This window comes from Petaurus breviceps, unplaced genomic scaffold (assembly GCF_028583685.1).
Source record: "Petaurus breviceps papuanus isolate PSGF00001 unplaced genomic scaffold, PetGlider_PUasm1.0 185, whole genome shotgun sequence".
Classification (NCBI taxonomy): Eukaryota; Metazoa; Chordata; class Mammalia; order Diprotodontia; family Petauridae; genus Petaurus; species Petaurus breviceps.
Genome location: NW_027185797.1, coordinates 38,853,991 through 38,877,634, shown reverse-complemented (window position 1 = coordinate 38,877,634; position 23,644 = coordinate 38,853,991). Strand labels below are relative to the sequence as shown.

The 23,644-nt window shown below is 48.6% G+C and overlaps 1 protein-coding gene across 1 annotated transcript in view; it reads left to right on the top strand.

Annotated features, from left to right (window-relative positions):
- The first annotated feature begins 2,405 nt into the window (after nt 1-2,405).
- The window catches only part of ATP1A3 (ATPase Na+/K+ transporting subunit alpha 3), a 23,344-nt gene continuing 2,105 nt past the window's right edge, over nt 2,406-23,644 (top strand). Inside the window, exons 1-19 of the mRNA XM_069088934.1 lie at nt 2,406-2,560; nt 2,967-3,026; nt 3,278-3,481; nt 4,335-4,448; nt 4,829-4,963; nt 5,192-5,309; nt 12,332-12,600; nt 13,204-13,402; nt 13,564-13,673; nt 14,330-14,464; nt 15,035-15,227; nt 18,603-18,778; nt 18,867-19,003; nt 19,913-20,063; nt 20,490-20,658; nt 21,150-21,304; nt 21,581-21,704; nt 22,794-22,939; nt 23,198-23,328. Coding sequence (XP_068945035.1) covers nt 2,558-2,560; nt 2,967-3,026; nt 3,278-3,481; nt 4,335-4,448; nt 4,829-4,963; nt 5,192-5,309; nt 12,332-12,600; nt 13,204-13,402; nt 13,564-13,673; nt 14,330-14,464; nt 15,035-15,227; nt 18,603-18,778; nt 18,867-19,003; nt 19,913-20,063; nt 20,490-20,658; nt 21,150-21,304; nt 21,581-21,704; nt 22,794-22,939; nt 23,198-23,328 — 2,729 coding nt within the window. The 5' untranslated portion in view covers nt 2,406-2,557. The remainder of the gene's footprint in view (nt 2,561-2,966; nt 3,027-3,277; nt 3,482-4,334; nt 4,449-4,828; nt 4,964-5,191; nt 5,310-12,331; nt 12,601-13,203; nt 13,403-13,563; nt 13,674-14,329; nt 14,465-15,034; nt 15,228-18,602; nt 18,779-18,866; nt 19,004-19,912; nt 20,064-20,489; nt 20,659-21,149; nt 21,305-21,580; nt 21,705-22,793; nt 22,940-23,197; nt 23,329-23,644) is intronic.

Here is a 23,644-nt window from a genome sequence, read left to right as displayed (position 1 = left end):
TCCAATGCACTCCAATCTGTGCTCCCAGTTTTAGGGGGCTGGGGGGAGGGTTAATGAAACACTGGAATTCAGGTTCTGTCTTCCATCCCCCATCATTCATCCCCTTGTCTTTTCCTCTAGAGGGCTCCTTCTGATTCTCTCTTTCTCTTCACCATTCTGTCTCTCCATCTCTCTTGTGCTTTTCTCTTTACCTCTGGCTTTCAGTATCTCTGACTTTGTCTCTCACAGTCACTCAGCATCTGAATTACTCTTCACTAATGTCTCTCAGACTTTCTATTTTTCATATATCTAACCTTCCTTTTGTCACTGTCTCTCTCTATATATTGTGGGGACTCTGAGTCCTTGGATTTCATTAATGCCCAGTTTCAGTGCCCCAACTCTCCTAGGGTGCAGTATTGCTGCAGGGCTGGCCAGGGGCCAGGCCTCCCCTTCTTCTAGACATCTTTGTCCTCCTCTTTCCTGCACACTGACAGCTAGCTTTTCCCTCCCATTTTTCTTTCTCTGTCTCCCAATGAGTCTCCATCTTCCTGTAAATCACTATATAAATATGAATATATTACAGCTCTACCTCTTCTTTCCTGGTCTATCTCTGTTTCCATTTTCTTTTCTCTGTGAGTTTCTGCCTCCCTATTTCTCTTTGTGTTTTTCTGACTACCTGTCTCTCTGAATCTTTCTACATCTATCTCTGTTTTCCTTTACACTGCTTTCTATAGCTACCTCACCTTTCTCTGTCTTTTCCCCTTTTCCATTATCTCTGTGTCCATCTCTTTCTTTCTCTGCATCCTTCTTACTGTATGTGTCTCTTCTGGTTCTGTAACTTTCAATGTCCACTTTTGTCTGCCTTTTCTTGTTTCTTCTTTTCCCCTTTGTTTCCCTGGTTCTGTCTTTCTGTCTCTCTGTATCTCTATTTGCCTTTCTCTGTTTCTCTGCCCCTCCCTTCTCCTCCATTTCTTCCCATATTTCTGCCTCTTTGGGTTGGCCTATCTCCCTGCTGCCCTTTTCTATGTCCTTTCTTGTCATCCTATGTTTCTCATACAATGTCAGAATCTATCTAGTCCGACCACTGACCCCATTTCACAGATGAGGATATTGAGGCGCAGAGAAGGCTAGGAAGTTCCTCTGGTCAGTCAGCTGCATCTTTCATCCCAGCACCCAAGTATCTGGAAAGGGCTAGGTGTATGTGTGTGTGGTGGTGGTGAGGGAAGATTGCTTTTCCTCTTCATATTTCTCTCTGCAAGGTCACCAAGGGATTAGCATCCCTGAAGCCGATGAGCTGGCCTGAGAAGGACTGGGCTGGGCTGGATTCCTCTGAGCTTAGGGATCCTGCCCAGCTGGAGAGGAGAAGACAGGATCTGCCCCTCCCCCCTTTGTCTTCCCCATCCCCCACCTCATTTTACTTGGGCCATCTCTCTTTGTTTTTCTGTCTCTGTGACCACCAGTCTCTCTTTCTCCTTTTGTCTCTATCTCTCAGACTAGCTTTTCATATGCTCTTCAGGGAGGAGGAGGACTTGGGGGGAGGAAAGAAGGGGGAAACATGAAATGAGAAAGATCCTTGAGGGCCAACAGATAGGGAAACAGAGACCCAGACACAAAGATGGGACAATGTGTCCAACAGTGTTGGTCTGGGAGAGAAAGGGTAGTGGGACAGGCATTTATGTGTATGCCAGCTAGAGGCAGAAACACACAGCAAGATCAAGAGAGATGGAGACAGAGACACTTAGCGAGAGAGAGAGAGAGAGAGAGAGAGAGAGAGAGAGAGAGAGAGCCTGAAATCAGGGAACAATACACAGTGAGGGGGACAGACAAGCACAGACAGAGAAAAAGAGTGAAAAAGAAGCAGAAAGGGAGAGAGAGAGACAGAGACAGAGAGACAGAAGCTGAAAGGGAGTGATCCACTGAGAGGGAGAGAAACATAGACACAGAGAAAAAAGAGACCAAAAGAGATACACAGAGAGGAAGAGAAAAACAAATGGAGGAAGAAAGGGGCAGAGGGAGACACAGAGAGGAGAAGCAGTGACATCTACACCTACATGAGAATAACAGAGAGGGAGATAGAGAGTTACAGAGAGACACCCAGAGAGAGACACAGAGAGACCAGGAGAAGAGACACAAAGAGACCGGGAGAAGAGACACAAAGAGGTCCAGAGACGAGACAATTGGAGAGACCTAAAGAGAGAGACAGAGAGAAAGAGGGACAAAATCGGAGAGGTAGAGGAAGACAGAGAGAAAGAAACGGAAACAGAGGGACAGAAACAGCACACACACACACACACAGACACACACACACACCAGGAGAGACAAAGAGAAGGGAGAGACCATCTGAGGGACATCGAGATAAAGCCTCCCTTTGAGGTCTAGAGCTGAGGCCGGCTGGGGCTAGGCGCAGGGCGCTGTGGGGGCGTCCCTCCCTGTCACCTCCTCTCGCCCGCAGCGCGGCCATTCTGACAGCTATCGTGTCGCCACCTCGCAGGACAAGAAAGATGACAAGGGCTCGCCCAAGAAGGGCAAGGCGAGCAAGGAACGCCGGGACCTGGATGACCTCAAGAAGGAGGTGGCCATGGTAAGCCCTGATCCGTGGAGGCCCGTCCCCTGAGCCACGCTCCCTTTCCTCCAGGGCCCAACCCTTCCCAAGTCTCCCCCATCCTCGGCTTAGTTCTGCTGTGGAGTTAGATCTGGAGCCGCCCTTAACTGAACCGTATGTCCTTGGGCAAGTCTCATTCCCTCCCTGGGTCTCATTTTCCTCAGCTGTAAAATAAGGAGCATGCAATCTGAAGGTTTCTGAAGTCCCTTCCAATTCTAAATCTAGAAGCCTCTGATTTCCTTTATCTTCCTTGTCCTTTCTGAGGCTCCGCCCCTCCCGGCCTCCTCAGCCGCCGGCCCTCCCCCACCCCGCCCTCTTTCTCCTGGGCCCTGCCCTCTTGGGACTGTTAGGCCTGATTGGTACTCCCCCTTCGCCTGTCCCTTAGACAGAGCACAAGATGTCTGTGGAAGAGGTCTGTCGGAAATACAACACAGACTGTGTGCAGGTAAGGCTGGGATGCCCAGAGCCCTTGGACTGCTCGGGGAAGAAGAGCAGATGCCTGGGGATGGTTGGGGGTGTGTGTGAGGGGGGAAGCGATGGGGAGCGGGGGAGGAGAAGAGCTACGGCAGGGGCCGCAGCTCAAGATCCCTGGGACCCTGAACGAGTGGAATGGCCTTGAAGGTCTGAGCACCTGGCACTGGGGTCCCAGGGATCCTTGAAGGCAGGGCTGATCTGTTTGATATTCCTGTCTTCTAGGGTCTGACCCACAGCAAAGCGCAGGAGATCCTGGCCCGAGACGGCCCCAACGCCCTCACGCCTCCGCCCACCACCCCAGAATGGGTCAAGTTCTGCCGACAGCTCTTTGGAGGCTTCTCCATCCTGCTGTGGATTGGGGCTATTCTATGCTTCCTAGCCTACGGCATCCAGGCAGGCACTGAGGACGACCCTGCAGGAGACAACGTGAGTGCAGGGAGGCTGGAACTTACATGAGATCTGTATGGGGTGCTAGAGACACACCAGGGACAAACATGGGACATGGGAGATGGGTGCATAGGGGAGGTGGGCTATATAGGAGACTCATACAAGAGAGACACAGAAAGGACATGGGGCGTGAAACATGCTTGTCCATGTGACTCACCCATGGCCCACGTGGAATGGGGAGATGTCTGTGTGGGAGAACTTCACGAGATATGTGAGAACTCTCAGGAACTTGGGGACATGGGACACATCGGGAATGAAGGACACGCTTAATCAGGAGACACACAGGATATGGATCATATTTACATGCGGGATACCCGAACATAAGGGACACAGATGTGCACGTGTGTGGTACATACATGTGCACACACATGCACAAGAGATAGGAAAGGATAGGATAGTGAAAGATAGGTGAATATAGTGGATTTGGAGTTGGAAGAGTTCAGACCTCAGCTCTAGTTGTCAGAAACTGTGGGACAACAGGTCAATCACTTACACTACCTAGGTTTGAGTTCCCTCATCTTTAAAATGAGGGGGTTAGAAGAGGGAGCCTCTGGGTCCCTTCCAGTTCTAAATGTTATGATCTGTACCCCATAATGTAGTATGTGATGTGCTTGGGGCAGACAGGAGACATGGGATGTTCATTCACATGGCACAATGTGAATGTAAATGGGACAGAGGGTGATCAAGGGACAAACACCCCTCCATGCAGGGATACAGCATGGTGTGCATCAGGGACATAGTTCATGCCAAAGACATACAATGGTCTTGGGAAAAACACAAAGCATGGGCCCTGCAAGTGAAATGGGACATCTCTGTGACTTCCTTCCTTTAGCTATATCTGGGCATCGTCTTGGCTGCTGTGGTTATCATCACTGGCTGTTTCTCCTACTACCAGGAAGCTAAGAGCTCAAAAATCATGGAATCCTTCAAGAACATGGTCCCTCAGGTCAGGGGTCCCTGAGGCTGGGGCAGGCACAAGGCACACCCATGGGCCTGGTTGAGTTAGGGCAGGGACTCTGATCTTGGTCATAGGTGGAATTTTTGATGGTTGAGGTGTAAAACACTAGCTGAAGAACAGAAAGGAAAGTCTGGAATAGCTAAAGCTAAAAATTGAAACTAGTCAGAGATTGGGGAACCTGGAAGTGGTGGCTAGAGATGAAAGTGAAATTAGAGGACAAGGAAAGGCTCTCTTAGAGAGGCTGGGGAACTCCCAGAGGGAGAAGCATTCGGTATGAGGCCATAGGCTGGGGCGGGGGGGACCATATATGAAAGGGTTTTAACCTCTCCCCATCTGCCCTCCTCCCCACACCTCCGGGCCTCCTGCAGCAAGCCCTGGTGATCCGAGAGGGAGAGAAGATGCAGGTGAATGCAGAAGAGGTGGTAGTTGGTGACCTCATTGAGATCAAGGGTGGGGACCGAGTCCCAGCTGACCTCAGGATCATCTCAGCACATGGTTGCAAGGTGAGCCAGAGTCCCCATTCCCAGCCTCAGGAGAAGTCTCTTCTCCCCACTCCCAATACTTTTAGGAACTCATGCCCCAGACCCTAGTCCATGGTGGGGGGGCTCCCTGGCATTCAAGGGTCCTAGAGACCAGGTATCCCTGACCCTCAGGACTCCCTACATCTCCAGGGATAACTTACCTTCCTCCTACACCAATGATCTCCTCATTTGCTGCACTTTTCTCTCCAGGTGGATAATTCCTCTCTGACTGGTGAATCTGAGCCCCAGACACGATCCCCAGACTGTACACATGACAACCCCTTGGAGACCAGGAACATCACCTTCTTTTCCACCAATTGTGTGGAAGGTGGGAACATTCCAGGGGAAACTGAGGCATGAATTAATAAGGGGGGGAAGGGGAGGCAAATGGGATCAGCATAGATTGAACATCCTATTCTACTCACCATTCCTTTTCTGAGTCCTCATCCTACCATCAAACCTCCATCCTCATGACTGAGCCACCATGCTTTCCGGAGACCTAATTCCCCCAATAAGCCCTCGTTATTCTCATTTAGCCCCTATCCCCATAATGAGTTCCCCATCCTCCTAACTAAGCTTTCATCCAATACACTGAGCCCCCATCCCATGCTCTGAGCCCTAAATCCTTCATTGAGCTCTCATAATTCTCACTAAGCCCCCAGCCCCCAACTGAACCCCTTTTCTAGTTACTGTGTCCCTACTCCCCTTACTGATATGCCAGTCTATCACTGAGCCCCGCCCTTATGATTTCACTGAACTCTTATGCACTCTCTAAGACCCAATTCCCCTTACTGAGCCAGCACCCTCACTGAACACTCATCTCCTTCACTGACAATCTGTCATCTCACTGAAACTTACAGAGCCCTGAACCCCTGTCTGAACCCCTAGTCCCTTCCCTTAATCCCCCATCCTCCTCCACCATGCCTGCTATTCCTTTACTGATGTCCTACTGGCCCCCTTAAATTCTCATCACCCTGAGTTCCCAGTCCATTCCTTGAGACCCCATCCCCCTCACTAACCACCCTACACTTTTTCCTGAGCTCCTATTTTAATTGAACTCCCATCTTCCTCATTGAGCCTTCTCTCTGATCACTGGTAATAACTCTCTTATATATCACTTTATATATAGGACTTGATTTATGTCTTAAACAATCCTGTAAGGTAGGTACTGTTATTATGCCCATTTAATGGATAAGGAAAATGAGCTCCAGAGATATTAAGTAACTTCTTCAAGGTCATACAGCCTATGGTGGAATTTGAACCAAGGTCTTCCTGACTCCAAGTCCAGCACCCCAACCACTACTTCATGATGCCCCACCTTAGGTGAGGCCTCATCCTCCTAACTGAGCCCCTTATTCCCCTCCTAAATCTCCAGTCCACCACCAAGCCTCTATTCCTTCACCAAGCCCTAATCCAGTGCCCTTCTTGGGGTTTTTCTTGAACCTCTACCCTACTCACTGCAGTGTTTCCAACTTATCTCCCCCATCCATTAACTGAGAGGTCATCCCCTGATGGAATTCCTTACTTGGAGCCCTCATCTGCTCACCAATTCTCCACTCCTTATACAGACACCCAAAAGAATCCCCATCCCCTTACTGGGCTCCATGTTTCTTTACCAAGTTCTCATCATACTCACTCTGTCCTCTTCTTTCTCACTGTGCCCTCATTCCTCTCAGTGAGTCCCCATCTTCAACATTTCTTTATTCCTACCACTTATCCTATCAGCGATTCCTTTGCCTCCTCCCTGAGAATCCCTCCCTTGCATTTAGTTCCTTTACCCCTGAGTCTCCCATTCTTTCAGTGAGTTCCCCATCCTGTCTCTGTACTCTTCACTGAAACTCTAACCCTTCCTTTAATACCACATGCCTTTGAGGATTCCTGCTCTCTAGCTCCCTCACTGAATCTCACCCCCCTCATCGAGCTTCCTATATCTGTTGCTGATCTCCTTCCACTGAACATCCATCTTTCTTACTGAGCCTTGTAACTGAAAATTGAGCCCTCACCACCCTCACTAAGGGCCTCACCTGTCCCAATGAGCCTCCAATGCTTTCGACAAACTCTAATCCTCATTACTAAATCTTGCCCCTCGTAGTTTGTTGCTCATACTTCACTCACTGAGTCTTACTTAGCTCCTTCCCTGAGCTGCCATTCTTTTACTGGGTTTCACCGTCCTTTGCTACAAGACTCTCCAGTGATCTCTCAGTCTCCCCACTGATCCACTGTTTCTCCCACTTATCCCTTATGGCAATCACTGAACCCTAACCCCTATGACTCAGCCCCTGTCCCCCTCACTTAGCTATGATTCCCCCAGTGAATACTCATTGAATTTTCATCTTCTCATATTATAAACCCCTTAAGTTATCCCCCTTTTCTCTACTAATCCATCACCTTACTGATCCCCCACAACCATCACTGAGCTCCAATCCCCTCACTGAGTCCCTATTCCCCTACTAATCCCACATTCTCCCCACCAATTCCTCCACCACCATCACTGAGCCTCTCTGCCCTCACTTAATGTCCATACTCCTCAATGCACCCCATATCCTCCACCGAGCCCCCATCCCCTACATAAATCTACCATTTTGTTTACTGACCCCCATCTCCACCACTGAGCCCCAATTCTCCAAATAATGCCCCACCCCTTACCCATCACTATATGAATATCCATCTCTCCCAACTCAGTCCTATCTCACCCAGTGAGTACTCATTCCTCCACTAATCCTCCATTCCCCTTTCACTCATCCCCTATTACCATTACTGAACCCCTATCCTCTTCACTTGACCTCCACTCCCATCACTGAACCCCCATCCATTTCTATTAATTCCAATGTCCCCCACTGAATCCCCATCACTCTCACTAAGCCTCCATTGCCCCAATAATTTCCCATTTACCTGAGCTCCTATATCACCTTACTGATTCTTCATGTGTATCACTAAGTCCCTTTCCCCCCTGCTTAACTTCTATCCCCCTCACTGGGCTCCTATCTCTTCCACTGAACCCCCATTCCCCTACAAATCCACAATTTCCATTACCTAACCCCTATACCCCAAGTAGCCTCCCATCTCCTTTACTGATTTTCTGTCTCCTTCATTGAGCCCTCATTTTCTCTCACTTATCTCCTATTATTACCACTGAGACCCTATCTCTCTCATTTAGCCTGATTGAGCTCTCGTATACTTCATTGAACTCTAATTCCTTCACTGAGTCCCAATCAGTTCCCCTTTTTCCCCATTTTCCCAATAATCTCCTACCCTCTAATAGCCTCCATATCCCATCACTGATCCCTATTACCATCACTGAACCCCTTTTCCTCTCACTTATGTGAATTTCTACTGCCTCCACTGAGCCCCCATTTCCCAACAAATTCTTTATTGATCTCCATCCCCATCACTAAGTTCCCACCCCCTCACTTATAGTCTATCCCCATCACTGAACTCCCACCACCTCAATTAGTTCTCATCCCCTCCTTGAGTCCCCATAACTCTCCCTGAGCCCTTATTTCCCCTACTGGGTTTCCATTCCTTGCATTAATCCATTTTCCTTACTGTAATTATTCAGCCCCCACGTCCCTCACTGAACTCTAGCTCCTCCACTTGGCCACTTTCAACCACCCCCCAGCTGAGCTCCCATCTTCTCTCTCTGCTCTGATCCTTTTACTGTGCTTCCCATTCTCCCAATTAAGCATCCATGAACTCTTCTCACTAAACCCCACATTTCCCTAAATGACTCCCCAGTGCTTCTCACTGAACCCACATCCTGTCATAAATGAGCCCTTTATCAGGTCGCTAAGCCCTCATCCCCCTCACTGAGACTCTCCCTCTCCCTCTAAGCCCCCGTACCTCAACTGACACTTCTTCCCCCTTCTTGAATTTGCATCCCCATCAGTAGCACCCTGGTCTTTGACTGAACCCATATTTTGACATTTTACCCTTGTCTTCCTTTGTTCTCTAACCTCTCCTCATGCTCTCTTAAAGTCCTCATCCCTTTATTAAGTCCCCCATCCCTCTCACTTAACCCCCACTTCATTCACTGAATTCTTTAGAACCTCATAGCTCTCACTGAGTCTGAATCTCCTTCACTGAGCTCTCATTTCCTCCTGGAGTCTCATCACTTACTTATTTCCCAATTTCCCCTTATTAAGCCTCCATCCTATTCACTGAAGTCATAGGAACAGGGGATCGTAGATGATAGAAAGATCTCAGGAGCTAAGATCCAAGAAATCTTAGTCTCATTTTGCCAATGAGAAGACTAAGCCCAGGGAGGTGGTTGCATTGCAAGGTCACTCATTTAGTAGGTGCTGTAATTTGAACTCAGGTCCTCTGACTCCAAAGTTATTTCTCATTCACCCTCTCTTGAAGTCTAACCTTTTCCCTAAGCCCTAATTCCATGCACTGAGGTGACTTTTCCATCACCTAGTCCACATCCTCTTCCCTTAGTATTTATCTCATTCATAGAGCTCCTTCATACCTCAAATTGAACACCCATTCCAATTGGTGTTCTCTTCATCCAATCACTAACCATTCATCTCTCTGACTAAATCCTCTCATTCCCCTCACTGAGCCTACATCTCTACCACTGAACTTTTCCTCAGATCCCTCTATTCAGTCACTGAGCCCCACCATCCTATTACTGTGCCCTCATCATCTTCACCTTCCATCCCTTCATCCAATGATAACTATCCATTAGCCCTTGCCCTTCTCACTGAGCCAATATTATGTCTCCCTTCCTGATGAAGCTCCATCCATCCTCACTGTTCCCCCAGCCACTTTGCTGAGTTCCTCATCCTTCCATTGACCAGGTACCTCCCACCCCATTTCCCTCAATGAGTACCTTATTCTTCTCACTGAGCTCCCATTTCCTTCAAGGAGCCCTTATAGCCCCAATCAACCCATATGTAACTCACTATGCTTCCCTGAGGAACTATAATTCCTAATAATGCTTCCCATCCCCTATCTGAACCCCTGTCCTTTCAGTGAGATTTCATTCCCTTCATTTAGCCTCCTTCCCATCCCTCTCACTGAGCTCCCAGCCTCCTCACTGAATCTGACCCCTATCAATGATCCCTTTAATCCCTCTGACTAAGCTTTATTCCCTCTCTCAGACCTCATCCTGTTCACCAAGCCATCATTAGCCTCACTGAGCCTGTATTCCCATTACTGAGGCACCATCCTCCTCACTTTACTCTAGGATGTGAAGAAGACCCTGATCCATGCATTTACTTACTTTCCCATATCCCTCATTGAACTCCTCATTCCTTCAATTAATCCCCATTTCTCTCACTCACCCCCTACTGAGCTTTCAATGCCTCTCTGAGTCCATCATCTATTTTATTGGGTACTCACCACTGTCACTGTGCCCCCATACCTCCATTGATACTTCCCCTCCTCACTGAACCCTCATCCTTTCTTAGTAGGCTTCCTATGCTTCTTATCAAGCCTCTAAATTTCCATTCCTGAGCTCCCCCACTCCTCATTTGAATCTCACATTCCCTCAATGAACACCCATCATCTCACTGAGTCCTCCTCCTCCCTCTGAGCTGCCATGATCAAGTCCTATGGCCTCATTAAACCAATCTTCCTCTTATCAGTCCCACAACCTACATCCCTACATTCTGTGCTTCCGTAGAGGCCTCCCATGAGCCATTATCCTTTCCACTGAACCCTCCATCTACTCAATGACACCCCATCCTGTCACAGAACATATGCCCCACTAAATTACTCTCTCACTCCACAGAGTTCTATCCATTCACTGAGTCCTCCATCTTCCTTACCTACTTACTGAGCCTTCGGTTATACAATTAAGTCCCTATTCTCTTACCTAGTCACCTATTTCCTTCATCTGTCCTTAATTTCACCCCAAATCCACAAAATTTAGCTTTTATTCTGCTCACTGAGCCCTCATCTTCTCAGAGAAACCCCATCCCCTTTGAATCTCCATTTTCATTCAGTACTCCCATCTCCCATGTCATTATGCTCCCATATTTCCCAATGAGCTCCCCATGATTTCATAAAACCCTGTCCTCTCATGAGCCCCCATCCCCCTCACTAAACCTTATGCCTTATTGATGACTTTCCTTCTAGCTGATCTCCTATCCCTCAATTAAACCCCTCTTCCTCCATTCCACCCAGGCCTTAACTTTATCCTCCTTGCTAAACAATCCTTCCTATCATTGATCTCTCTATCCCTGCACTAAGTCCCTAATTCCTCTGACTCATTCCCTGTTCTCCCTAGTGAGTCTTGGTCTCTCTCACTTTCTCCACCATCCCCCTCACTGAGTCCTTGTTACTCAAATTAAGCTAACATCCTACTCACTGATGACTCATACTTTCACTAAGCCCCATCCCCCTATTTAGCCCATCTCAGACTTTTATGAAGGCCCATCCTCCCACTGAAACCCCATTGTTCCATTCCCTTCACTTACCCTATCTTTTAGCTAAGCCCTCATCACCCTCTCCAAGCCTCCAACCCCTTCACTGAGTCACCCATTTCCCTAATGAATCCCCAGCCCAACACTGAGCCCCCACTTTCCCACTGAGTTCCCAGCCCAATACTTATCCCCTATTCCTTCACTATACTCCAGTACCCTCCACTGAACCTCCTAGCATCTCACTAAACTCCCTTCCCTTCACTGAGCCTCCCATTCCCCTACTAAATCCCTCTCCCATTACCAGATCATTATTCCTGAATTAAGTCAGTAGCAGACCCCCAAGACTCACCATTGCCCATTATTTCCCCATCATTATCCATCACCTCACTGAACCACATCCTCTTCAGTGAGTCCCTTCTCTCCCCACTGAGCCTTACCATTGCCTCATCCTACTTTCTCCCTTTTACTGAACTCCACCCTCTTCACCGAGCTCCCCACTTCCCCACTGTATCCCCAGCTCACCTCAGAGACTTATCATGTTCCCACTGCACTCCTGTCCCTTTCACTGAACATCCCCGCCCCATCAATGGGTCCCCTATGACTTTCCCTGAATCCTTCCTTTCCTAGAACTCCAACATTCTCACTAAGTCTCCCATCTCCTCATGGAGCCCCCATCACCCTATTGAGATCCCCATGTCTTCATGAAGGCTCATCATCTCATTAAATCCCCTTGCTCCAGTCCCATCACTGATCCCCTACTGAGCCTTCATCCCTTTCACTAACTGCCCCCACTCCCATCCTTTCCTTGAACTGAGCATATGCTTCCTGAGCCCCTATCCCATCAGTGAACTTATTCCCTCTTCCTGAGCTCCCCCATTCTCCCTTCCCTGAGACCCTGCCTCCCTCAGTGGAGCCCTTCTCTTCTCCTGGGCCCTCCCTAATTCTGCTAATGCATTTTCTCACTGACTGTTTTGGACTTCAGGCACAGCTCGAGGTGTGGTGGTGGCCACAGGTGACCGGACTGTCATGGGCCGAATTGCAACTCTAGCCTCAGGTCTGGAAGTGGGCAAGACACCCATTGCCATTGAGATTGAACACTTCATCCAGCTGATCACAGGCGTGGCTGTCTTCCTGGGCGTTTCCTTCTTCATCCTCTCCCTCATCCTTGGTTACACTTGGCTCGAAGCTGTCATCTTCCTCATCGGCATCATTGTGGCCAATGTGCCTGAGGGTCTGCTGGCTACTGTCACTGTAAGGGCTTCCCCTGAGGGCTCTGGGATGCCTGGGTCCATGAAAGGGTGGGGGTTGGAGGTCTAGGTCCCCATGTTTCCTCATAGGACAAGGATTAGGGGGATAGACGTCTGGAATCATGAGGAATTAAGGCTGATCGATTGGGCCACTTGGGGGTTGAGAAGTTGAACAATGGAAGAGTGGTTAGGGGAATGGACATCTCAGTCCCAGAGAGGGATCAGATTGTGGAACTAGAAGCCTAAATCTCCAGGGAGTGGTCTTTGGGAGGACAAGCTTCCTGGATCCCTGAGAGGGTCTGATTCTAGGGAACTATGCACCTGAGCACTGTAGGGGGTTGGGGACCAGGGAATATGGTGTCTAGGGGCACACAGTCTGGCTCCTGAAGAAGAAAGATCTTTCCCTTCTAAAGGGGGACAGAGTCCTTTGATAGAGTAGAAATTCTGGATTTGAAATAAGAAGACTTATTTGGGAGGAAAAGATGCTTTAGTCCTTGAGAAGGATAGACTTTGGAATGCTAGACACTAGAGCTGTAGAAGCTGGTGTCCAGGTTCCCCAGAGGAGCAGGGGCTGGGCACTGGACACCAGCATCTCCTTCCCCTCCAGGTGTGCCTGACACTGACAGCCAAGCGCATGGCCCGGAAGAACTGTTTGGTAAAGAACCTAGAGGCTGTGGAGACCTTGGGCTCCACTTCCACCATCTGCTCAGACAAGACTGGGACTTTGACTCAGAACCGCATGACAGTTGCCCACATGTGGTTTGACAACCAGATCCATGAGGCAGATACCACTGAGGACCAGTCCGGTGATTATGACCCCCCTGGCTGTGGGAGGGGGGGAAACAGAGGGACTGGGGAAGTATCAAGAGAAAGCTGGGTCAGTAAGGGCACCGGGAGGGAGGCTGGCCCCAGAACATCAATCTGAGGAACAGGGATTGAAGCCCATCTCTCCCTCTACCCCTGACAGGAACCTCATTTGACAAGAGCTCCCACACCTGGGTGGCCCTGTCCCACATTGCTGGTCTCTGCAACCGAGCTGTCTTCAAGGGGGGCCAGGACAACATACCTGTGCTCAAGGTGGGACTGGGCTAAGGTTCTTCTCCCCCTATCCTCTTCAAGTCCCTAGAGGTTCTCAGACCCAGCTCCAACCCCTTACAACTGGACTTAGACTGTTCATGGATTCATAGGGACTTAGACTGTTCATGGATTCATAGATAAAGAACTGGAACTGACCTGAGAGGTCATCTTGGCCAACCCTACTCATTTTACAGATGAGGAAACTGAGATCCAGAAAGGTTAAGTGATTTGCTGAAGTACTAGTAAGTGGCAGAATTGAGATTTAAATTAAGGTCCTGTAATTCCAAGTTGGGTGTTCCAAACTTAGAGTTCCTTCCACAGTTTCCATTGCCCCTAATACCCTTCTGTCTATGACCTTTATTTTTCTAGTCATTCTTTTCCTCCCTCATGTCGATTTGGGTGTCCACCCCCTTCCATGTGTCCCCACTCATTCCCTTTTAGCTGTGTTCACCTATGCCTGTACAGCTGTGGGTTGCACTCCAAGGACCTTGTCCTTCTCAGTCACAGACAGTTTTCCCTATTACCACCCACCTTCCCTTGGATTGAGCCCCACTCCTCATTTCTTGCTTCCACCTTCAATGCTGCCAGGCTAACCTAGCAACTGTTGCCACTGGCCTTTCCCTTTCCCTGTTCTTCCACCCCTACCCCTCACTCAGAGGGATGTGGCAGGAGATGCTTCTGAGTCAGCCCTTCTGAAATGCATCGAATTGTCATCTGGCTCTGTAAAACTGATGAGGGAAAGGAACAAAAAAGTGGCTGAGATCCCCTTCAATTCCACCAACAAATACCAGGTATGTGAGGATTGATCCCCTTCAACACCACCAACAGTGACCAGGAATGAGGGGAGCAACCCCCTTCAATTCCACCAACAATGAAAGGGAACATTTACCCCTAAGAACTGTTTGAGAGAGAAACAGAAACCAAGAGAAAGGAATTGTCTTGTCCAAAGTCACATTGAGCCAAGGAGGAAGAATTGAGTTTAAAATGCAGATGTCCCAACTCCCTTCCCCCATCCCTAACCAGCTCAGGGTTGGTAGAGGAAGACACATACATAGATGCAGGCAGAAGAAGATTCAGAGACAGGGATGTGGAAATACGCAGAAGACACACAGAGACCAGCAAGGTAGAGAAGGCAATACAGACAAATGCAGAGTCAGAGAGATGAAGAGAGACAAAAATGTAGAGACAGTGAGATAGGGAAGGTGAGAGAGATACAGACAGATAGACAAGGAGATGAAGAATGAGACAGATGGATGGAAAGACACACAGAGAGAGTGAGGTGTGGAGAGGGGAGGACTGATGTGATGGTGCAGTGTGTGCACCCCAAGTACACTCCTGACTTGTTCATGGGACTTTCCCAGCTCTCCATTCATGAAACAGAGGACCCCAATGACAATCGATATCTGCTGGTGATGAAGGGTGCCCCTGAGAGGATCTTGGACAGATGCTCCACCATTCTGCTTCAGGGCAAAGAGCAGACCTTGGATGATGAACTCAAGGAGGCCTTCCAGAATGCCTACTTGGAGCTGGGCGGGCTGGGTGAACGGGTGCTTGGTATGGCTCAGCCTAGCCCATGTCTCCACTTCCTGGTTCAGCACCAAGGGACTGGGGTTGGGGGATGGGGGTGGGTGTGAGTGGAGGCACAGGAAGGAGTGTTCTATGTTACTAGGAGACTGGGGATGGAGAGTTGGGGAGCTGAGAGAAATAGAGGGTTGGAAGAACAGGGGACTTGGAGGATGGAGAATTGCAGTTAAATCAGTAAGTATTTATTAAGCATCTACTGTGTGTCAGGCACTGTGTGAAGCTCTAGCAATGAAAAATAAGGCAAAAAAAAAGCTCTTGATCCAGAGGAGTTCCCAGTCTAATGTCGGGGGTGTGGTGTGTGACAGGGAGGGAGAACAGCATGCAAACAACTGTGTACTAACAAAATATAGACAGGATAAATTGGACATGATCAACAAAGGGCTGAGGGGTACAGATTGGGGACTAGAGAAATAGGGCATTTGAAAACGGGAGACAGAGGATGGGGATTTGGGGGACTGGGGAATGGGAGATTAGGGAAATGGGAAGATCAATCAACAAACTTTTATAAAACACCTACTATGTTCCAAGGACTGTGCCAGAAGGTGGGAATGCAAATGAAAAGATTGAAATAACCCCTGTTTTCAAGGAGCTTACATTTTAGTGGGAGAGACAAGTTCAGATTATAGAGAGAATAAATACAAATTAGGTGACTACAAGGTAGCCAGGGATGGAAGGCGCTAAGCAGATTGGGGTTCACAAGAAGTTTTCATGGAGAAGGTCATGCTTGAGCTGAATCTTGAAGAAAGAGATTCTGTGAGGTAGGCAATACATTCTAGGCACAGAGGTCAGGTGGTCAAAACAATGGAGATGAGAGATGGATTATTGTGCATGAGGAACAGAGAGAAGGGCAGTTTGGCTGGATTATAGAGACTGGGAGGGGGAATGATATTAAGGTTTAAAAAGTGGGGTTTAAAAAATAGGTTGGGGCAAGTGGTGAAGCCTTAAAAAACTAAACACATGAGTTTGTCTTTGACTCTACAGGCAATGGGAAGCTGCAGGACTTTAAAAAATAGGGTAGTTACATAGCCAGATGTGCATTTAGGGAAAACCACTTTAGCAGCAGTGTGGAGGATAATCTGGAGAGGGGAGAGATCTGAGGCAAGGTGGGAAAGTCATAAGTTGTTTCAATAATATAGGGGATAGACACTGAGGTCCTGAACAAGAGTGGTGGTTACATGAGTGGAGAGAAGGGATGAGAGGGGAGAGATGCTGTGATAGCAGGCAACTAATTGGAAGTGTGGGATGAGGCACAATAAAAAGTTAAGGCTGGGGCGGCTAGGTGGAGCAGTGAGTAAAAGCACCGGCCCTGGAGTTGGGAGGACCCGAGTTTGGTTCAGGCCTGAGACACTTAACACCCACACAAAAATACTAGTAACCTTGGGCAAGTTACTTAACCCCAATTGCCCTCCAAAAGGCAAAAAAGAAAAAGAGTTAAGGCTAATACCAAGATTTTGAACTTGTGTGACTAGAAAATGGTTGTGCCTTAGACAGGAAGTAGGGGAGTTTGGAAAAGGTAAGGACAGAAGTGGTAATGGAAATAATGAGTAACATCCACACATGTTGAGTTTGTCAGACATCCCATCTGAAATGTCGATTAGGCAGTTCATGATGTGGGACTGAAACTTAGGGGAGAGTCTGGAATTGGATACATAGATCCAGGAGTCAGTCAGCTGCAGAAAGATGATCATTAAAACCATCGATAAGGTCACCAAAGAGAGATTATACATAGAAGAAAGAGAGGTCCCAACACAAAGCCTTAGGGGACACCAACTATGAGTGGACGATGGATGATAAATCGAGCCAAGGGGATCAAGACTGAGCAAGTAGAGAGTAGTGTCATGAGACTTTGGAGACAAAGGAGTATTCAGGAGGGAAAGAATGATTAATAATATCAAATACTGCCAATAGATTGAAAAGACCAAGGACTGAGAAAAAATTGTTGGGTTTGGCAATTAAGTGAGCATTGGTGATGTTGGAGAGAGTAGTTTCATTTGAGCAATGAGTTTTGGAGATGAAGGAATGAGAACAAAGGAAGAGGAGACAAAACAGAGAGGTGGAGAATAGGTGATTGAAAGATATGGCATAGGAAGATTGGGGATGAGGAACTGGGGACTAGGATTGGGGGACTGGAGAATGGAGTGTTAGAATGGGAGATGAGAAACTGAGGGACCAGAAGGATAACCAAGTAGGACCCTAGGTCATATAGGGATCTGGGTGTGTAAGGAATATGGAAGATTGAAAGACTGATAAAGTGAGGAATTGGGAATGTAGGAGTTGAGGATTTGAAGAAATAGTAGTCTGGGGGTCGAAGGACTGAAGAATTGTGAATGTATTGGAAGAATCAGAGAATGAGAAATTGAGAAAGGTAGAGAATTAGGGATTTGTAGGATGGTGAGTTAGGGGTGGAGAGATAAGGAATTGGAAGAGTGGGGCGATAAATTTAGGGAATTGAAGGATGCAGAACTAGAAGATTATCGGGGTGGGAAATTGGGAAGCTGGAAAAAGAGAAGTTGGGGACTGGGAAAGAGAAAAGACAGATTGCTGGATAACTGGGTGAATGAGAAATGGGGGAAATGTGGGGTTGGGAAGTTGAGGGACTGGGGAATTAGAAATTAAAGCATTAGAATCCTGGATGAATGAAGAATTGGGAAGTTAGGGGGGACCAAGGAGTTGGGGGCCTGAAGCATAAGGAATTAGGAAATTGAAGATTGAGGATGATGATTTAGGAATATGGGAGTTGAGAGGCTGAGGAGACAGCTAGCTGGTGATACTTCAGAGTTGGGAGATGAGGGATTAGGAAATTGGGGTGGGGTATATAGGAATAAGATAGTAGGGAAGTTGTAGGACTAGGAAGATGGGGGGTTGAGGGTCAGATGAAGAGAATACTGAGGAGTTGAGCATTAGAGATTTGGAAACCTGAGAGTGGGGGACAGGGAATCAGCCCATTGGAATCAGGAGACCTGTATTTGTATCCTGGTCCTGACATTTACTAGGTTACTTTGGGCAAATATCTCTGATCCTCCATTTTCCCATTTATAAAATGAAGATGATAATATCTGCAGTTAGTTTTGCAGGTTAGCTGTGATAACTTTAACTTTTGAGGAGTGTGACATGAGGATACAGGATGGGAGGAGGTGCACTGGGAAATAAGAATATTGAGGACCAGGGTGGAATAAGGGGTTGGGAAGGTGGTAGAAGAATGTGGATATTGGGAATTGAGAGACTGGAAGGTTAAGAGATTGAGAGATTAGTGACTTCCAAGTAGCATGTTGGGGATGTAGGTCCAGGGGTAGGGGAGGTGGGGCCAAATCCTAAATTCTAATCATCTGTTCTGGACACTGCTAGGGTTCTGCCATTACTACTTGCCTGAGGAACAGTTCCCTAAGGGCTTTGCTTTCGACTGTGATGATGTCAACTTCACCACTGACAATCTCTGCTTTGTCGGCCTCATGTCCATGATTGACCCACCCAGGGCTGCTGTCCCCGATGCTGTGGGCAAATGTCGAAGTGCTGGGATCAAGGTGGGGAAAGGAGTGGCTGAGGGTGGAGGGAGCCAAGATACCTGAGTTCCTTAGGGTCATAACCTCTACTTCCTCTTTTGTTATGTAGGTGATCATGGTAACTGGTGACCACCCCATCACAGCTAAAGCTATTGCCAAGGGTGTAGGCATCATCTCTGAAGGCAATGAGACTGTGGAGGACATTGCTGCCAGGCTCAACATCCCTGTGAGCCAGGTCAATCCCAGGTGAGGCAGCTGCTTTATCTTGGACCCACAGCCTCTACCCAACTCCACCATTTCTCTTCCCCCTCTCATCTTCCTTTGGTCTCCCCCCCCCACTGACTGCTGCTGGATCCACCTCATCTCTCTCTCTATGTCCCTCTGTTATTCTCTCTCTCCCCTCAGCTTGATCTCCCTAATGCTTCCTCTCCATCTTTCTTTTCTGTATATTTCTTGGTATCTATCTCTAATTCTTTACATCTCTCTCTCTCCTTCTTCCTCTCCCTATCCGACTCCATCTCTGTCTCTCTTGTTTTCTATGTTTCTAACTCTGTTTCACTGTCTCTGCTCTCTCCCCTCACTCTTTCCTCCTTCTTCCCCTCCATCTTTCTGTTTGACCATCTATCTCTCTCTGTCTCTGTCTCTCTCCTTCCTCTCTGTCTCTCTGTCTCCTCTCTCTTTCCTTCCCCCCGCCCCTGCCTTGACCTCGGTTCAAATCCATGCCACTACCTACCTACCGTGCGAACTTGGCCATGATTTAACCTCTTTGGCCTCAGCTGCTTCATGAGTACATGAGGTTGGACAGATTTGCTCTCTGAGGATGCTTCCAGCTCTGTGTTCATGATCCTTTTCTCCCTCTCCTTCTGATCTCCCAGACTCTTACTTCTTGTCCTTGCCTGCCTGTCTCTCCTCTTTTCTTTCTGTCTTTCTGTTGATTTCAGTTCATCTTTCTTTGCCCCTCCTCCTCTCCATGTCTGTCCCCCTCTCGTGCTGTCTCTGTCTCTCTCCCTGTCCTTCCCACCCTTTCTCTGTGTCCCTTATCGCATCCTCTCTGTCAACCCTTCCCTTTCCTCCATTACCACTGCAGACCCTCTCCTTTCTCCTGCTCTTGCCCAGGATGGGGGCATCCCTCACCAACCTTCTGTGCCCATGCAGGGACGCCAAGGCCTGTGTGATCCACGGCACAGACCTGAAGGATTTCTCCTCAGAACAGATTGATGAAATCTTGCAGAACCACACAGAGATCGTGTTTGCCCGAACCTCCCCACAGCAGAAACTCATCATTGTGGAAGGCTGCCAGAGACAGGTGAGAACTTAGACACCTGGGCCTTGGGGAGATGAGGAGGCCTGGAGCACCAAGGAAGCATAAGCTGGGGACCCAGATGTCTGGGCCTCTGACAAAGGCAAAGGCTGTGAATGCCAGTGGGTGGGGATCCAGCTACCTGGGAATGGAAGAATAGAATTCCTGATTCCTGAGGCAATTAGATGAATTGGGACAATAGTGAAATCCATGGCTCTGTGATGCCTGTATCCCTAAGAGCAGCACATCCTGAACTAAGTCCTCAGGAAAACAAAGACTGGAACACTGGACACTTGGGTCCCTGAAGAGGAAAGGTACCGGACCTGGGTCCAGACAAGAGATCAACACCTGAACCCTGAACCCTAAGAGACACAAAGGTCAGAAGCCTAAGTCTCTGCCTCCCTCTCCTTCCCCCCACTCTATTCCCCACAGGGTGCTATTGTAGCAGTGACTGGGGATGGTGTGAATGACTCTCCTGCCCTTAAGAAGGCAGATATTGGTGTGGCTATGGGCATCGCTGGCTCTGACGTCTCCAAGCAGGCTGCCGACATGATTTTGCTGGATGATAACTTTGCTTCTATTGTCACTGGTGTGGAGGAGGGTAAGGACAGGCTTGGGGATCTGGAGGCCAAGCTGTGCCAACTTATTCACTGTATTTTCCCATCTGCAAAATGAAAGGGTTGAACTGGACAGTGCAGGGGTCTTCTCCAGCTCTGACGTTCTAATGATTTGGGGTCTCTTCTTTGGATGTCAAGATTTCCTCCCTTGTAAAAAGAAGGAATGATATAAATGATCCAAAAAGATCATTCCATTCTGGGCTTCTATGTGCTTTATATATGAGCTCGGGTCAAGAGGAGGTTGAACTTCCTTCATCTCTCCCCCCATCCTCCGTAGTAATAGAGACAGCCTCAGGATAGATGAGAAAACAGGTCACTGGAAAAATCTCAGGAGAATTGGGAGATGGAGAAAGGGGGTGGAAGATGGATGAGGATGAGGAAAGCCAAGCTTCTGTGCCCGGGTGGAAGGTTGAGTTCACCCCTCAGGAAGGCAGGTGGCTGCCTGGTTTGACCCCCTGTGAACTTTTTCCCTCAGGCCGACTGATCTTTGACAACCTGAAGAAATCCATTGCCTACACCCTGACCAGCAATATCCCTGAGATTACCCCTTTCCTTCTTTTCATCATGGCCAACATCCCCCTGCCCCTGGGGACTATCACCATCCTCTGCATTGACCTGGGCACAGATATGGTGAGACCCTCTGCTCAGCTTCCCCAAGGGGCAGTGGGCAGTTCAGATCCATCTAGGGTGGATCTACCTGAAAGACCCTTAAAGAAGCTGAGTTTAGAGGAGGGTGTTGGGGTCACCTGCCAAGGTAGGGATCCCATTAAGTTACCTTTCTCAAGACCTTGTTGGATCACTCAAATTAGGGGAGACTTCTCACCGCAGGTAAGTGAGACCTCCCCTCTTAGATAACCTTCTAAGGTGGACCTTCACTGAGGTGTCTCCCTATTCTTTCCTGGACAGGTCCCTGCCATTTCTCTGGCCTATGAGGCTGCTGAGAGTGACATCATGAAGCGACAGCCCCGAAATCCAAGGACAGACAAGCTGGTGAACGAGAGGCTCATTAGTATGGCTTATGGGCAGATAGGTAAGGGGTTAAGGTCTGTCTGCAAAGTCCCTCTGGGTGCCAGACTCAGGGCATCTGAGGCCCCTGGGCTTCTGCCTCAGGCTACTGTTTCAGCTGACCCATCTCAAGCAAGAGGCCCCTTCAGGTGACCTTTCTCAAATGAGACCCTTTGGGTGACCCTTCTCAGGTGAGAGCCCTTGGGTGAGAATTTTCAGGTGAGACCCTTTGGGTGAACCTTCTCAGGTGAGACCCTTTGGGTGACCCTTCCCAGGTGAGACCCTTTGGGTGACTCTTCCCAGGTGAGACCCTTTGGGTGACCATCCTCAGGTGAGAGCCCTTGGGTGACCCTTCCCAGGTGAGACTCTTTGGGTGACCCTTCTCAGGTGAGACCCTTTGGGTGACCATTCTCAGGTGAGACACTTTGGGTGACCATTCTCAGGTGAGAGCCCTTGGGTGACCATTCTCAGGTGAGACCCTTTGGGTGACTCACATCAGTTAACACAACCCTCAGGTAGCCTTCCACAGGTATGATCCTCAGGTGAGACTTGATTAGGTACCACCTGGTAGGTGACATAATGAGCAGAGATCTCAAACCTGGGATCAGAAGATGTGAGTTGGAATTCTGCCTCAGTTAAATAGCTGTATAACCCAGGGAAGTCACTTACCCTCCCAGCCTTGATTCCTTCATTCATCTTTGGACCTTCAATGCTTAGCACAAAGCGTGGCACACAGCAAGCACTTAATGCTTGTTTTCTGCCTGCCTGACCCCTTTGGGCCACCCTTTTCAGGTGAGACTCTCCTCTCAGGTAATCCATCTAAGATGGCCCTCGGGTAGTTTATTCCTGATAGGGCTCTTGCTTATCTGTGTAACCTCAGTGCAGCTAAGAACCCTGGGGTACCTCAGAGAAGTCAGCTGACTTCTCTGAACTTCAGTTTCCTCATCTTTAAATGGGAGATCACATTAGGGTTTAGTGGTCCCCAATGTCCCACCTATCTCTAAATCCTAGGACAGAAGGGATTCAGGGAACCCTTAGTCTCTGGTAACCTCAAAGGAGGGTCTGGCCTGGGGTCCCCGCCCAAACTGAGCCTTTTCCCCTCTGTCTCCTGCAGGAATGATCCAGGCTCTGGGTGGTTTCTTTGCCTATTTTGTGATTCTGGCAGAGAATGGATTCCTGCCTTCTAACCTTGTGGGCATTCGGCTCAACTGGGATGACCGTACTGTCAATGACCTTGAGGACAGCTATGGGCAGCAGTGGGTGAGTAAGAAGGCATGGGGCGGACAGCTATGGAAGCTTCTGGAGTAAGGGAAGAATGCATGTGTAGAGGGGCATGAATGGTGGAGAACACCTATCCTCGGTTTAGGAAGCTCGTCCTGGGGGAGCCTGGAGTCTGAGGGACTCCCTGAGGCAGGCAATAGAACAAACCTTTGGTATGTAGTTAATCTGGGAGAACTTCTTGGAGGAGGGAGAGAAGTGGGGTGAGGCTGAACCCTCCTCTGCACATCTCTCCCCCAGACCTACGAGCAGCGGAAGTCAGTGGAGTTCACCTGTCACACAGCCTTCTTCGTCAGCATTGTGGTCGTGCAGTGGGCAGATCTCATCATTTGCAAGACCAGGAGGAATTCTGTTTTCCAGCAGGGCATGAAGTGAGGGCTGGAGGCCAGGCAGGGGACTCTGCCTTCCTCACTCAGTGTCTCTAGCAAGCCTATCCTCTTATCTCTGTCCCCATCTCTATCAGCCTTTCTCCTAGTCCTTTGATTTCTTTCCTTCTCAGTCTCTATGTCTCTGGGCATATCACTGAGTGTCATTTGTCTCTTTCTCTGAGGATGTCTAGCTCTGTGTCATTTTGTCCCCATTTCCCAGGGCTTTCCTGTTTTTTATGTTTGTGTCTTTCTCAATCTCTTCCTCCTACATTCTTTCTCTCTCCCCCTCCCCTCCCTCTTCTCCTCCTTGCCTTTCTCT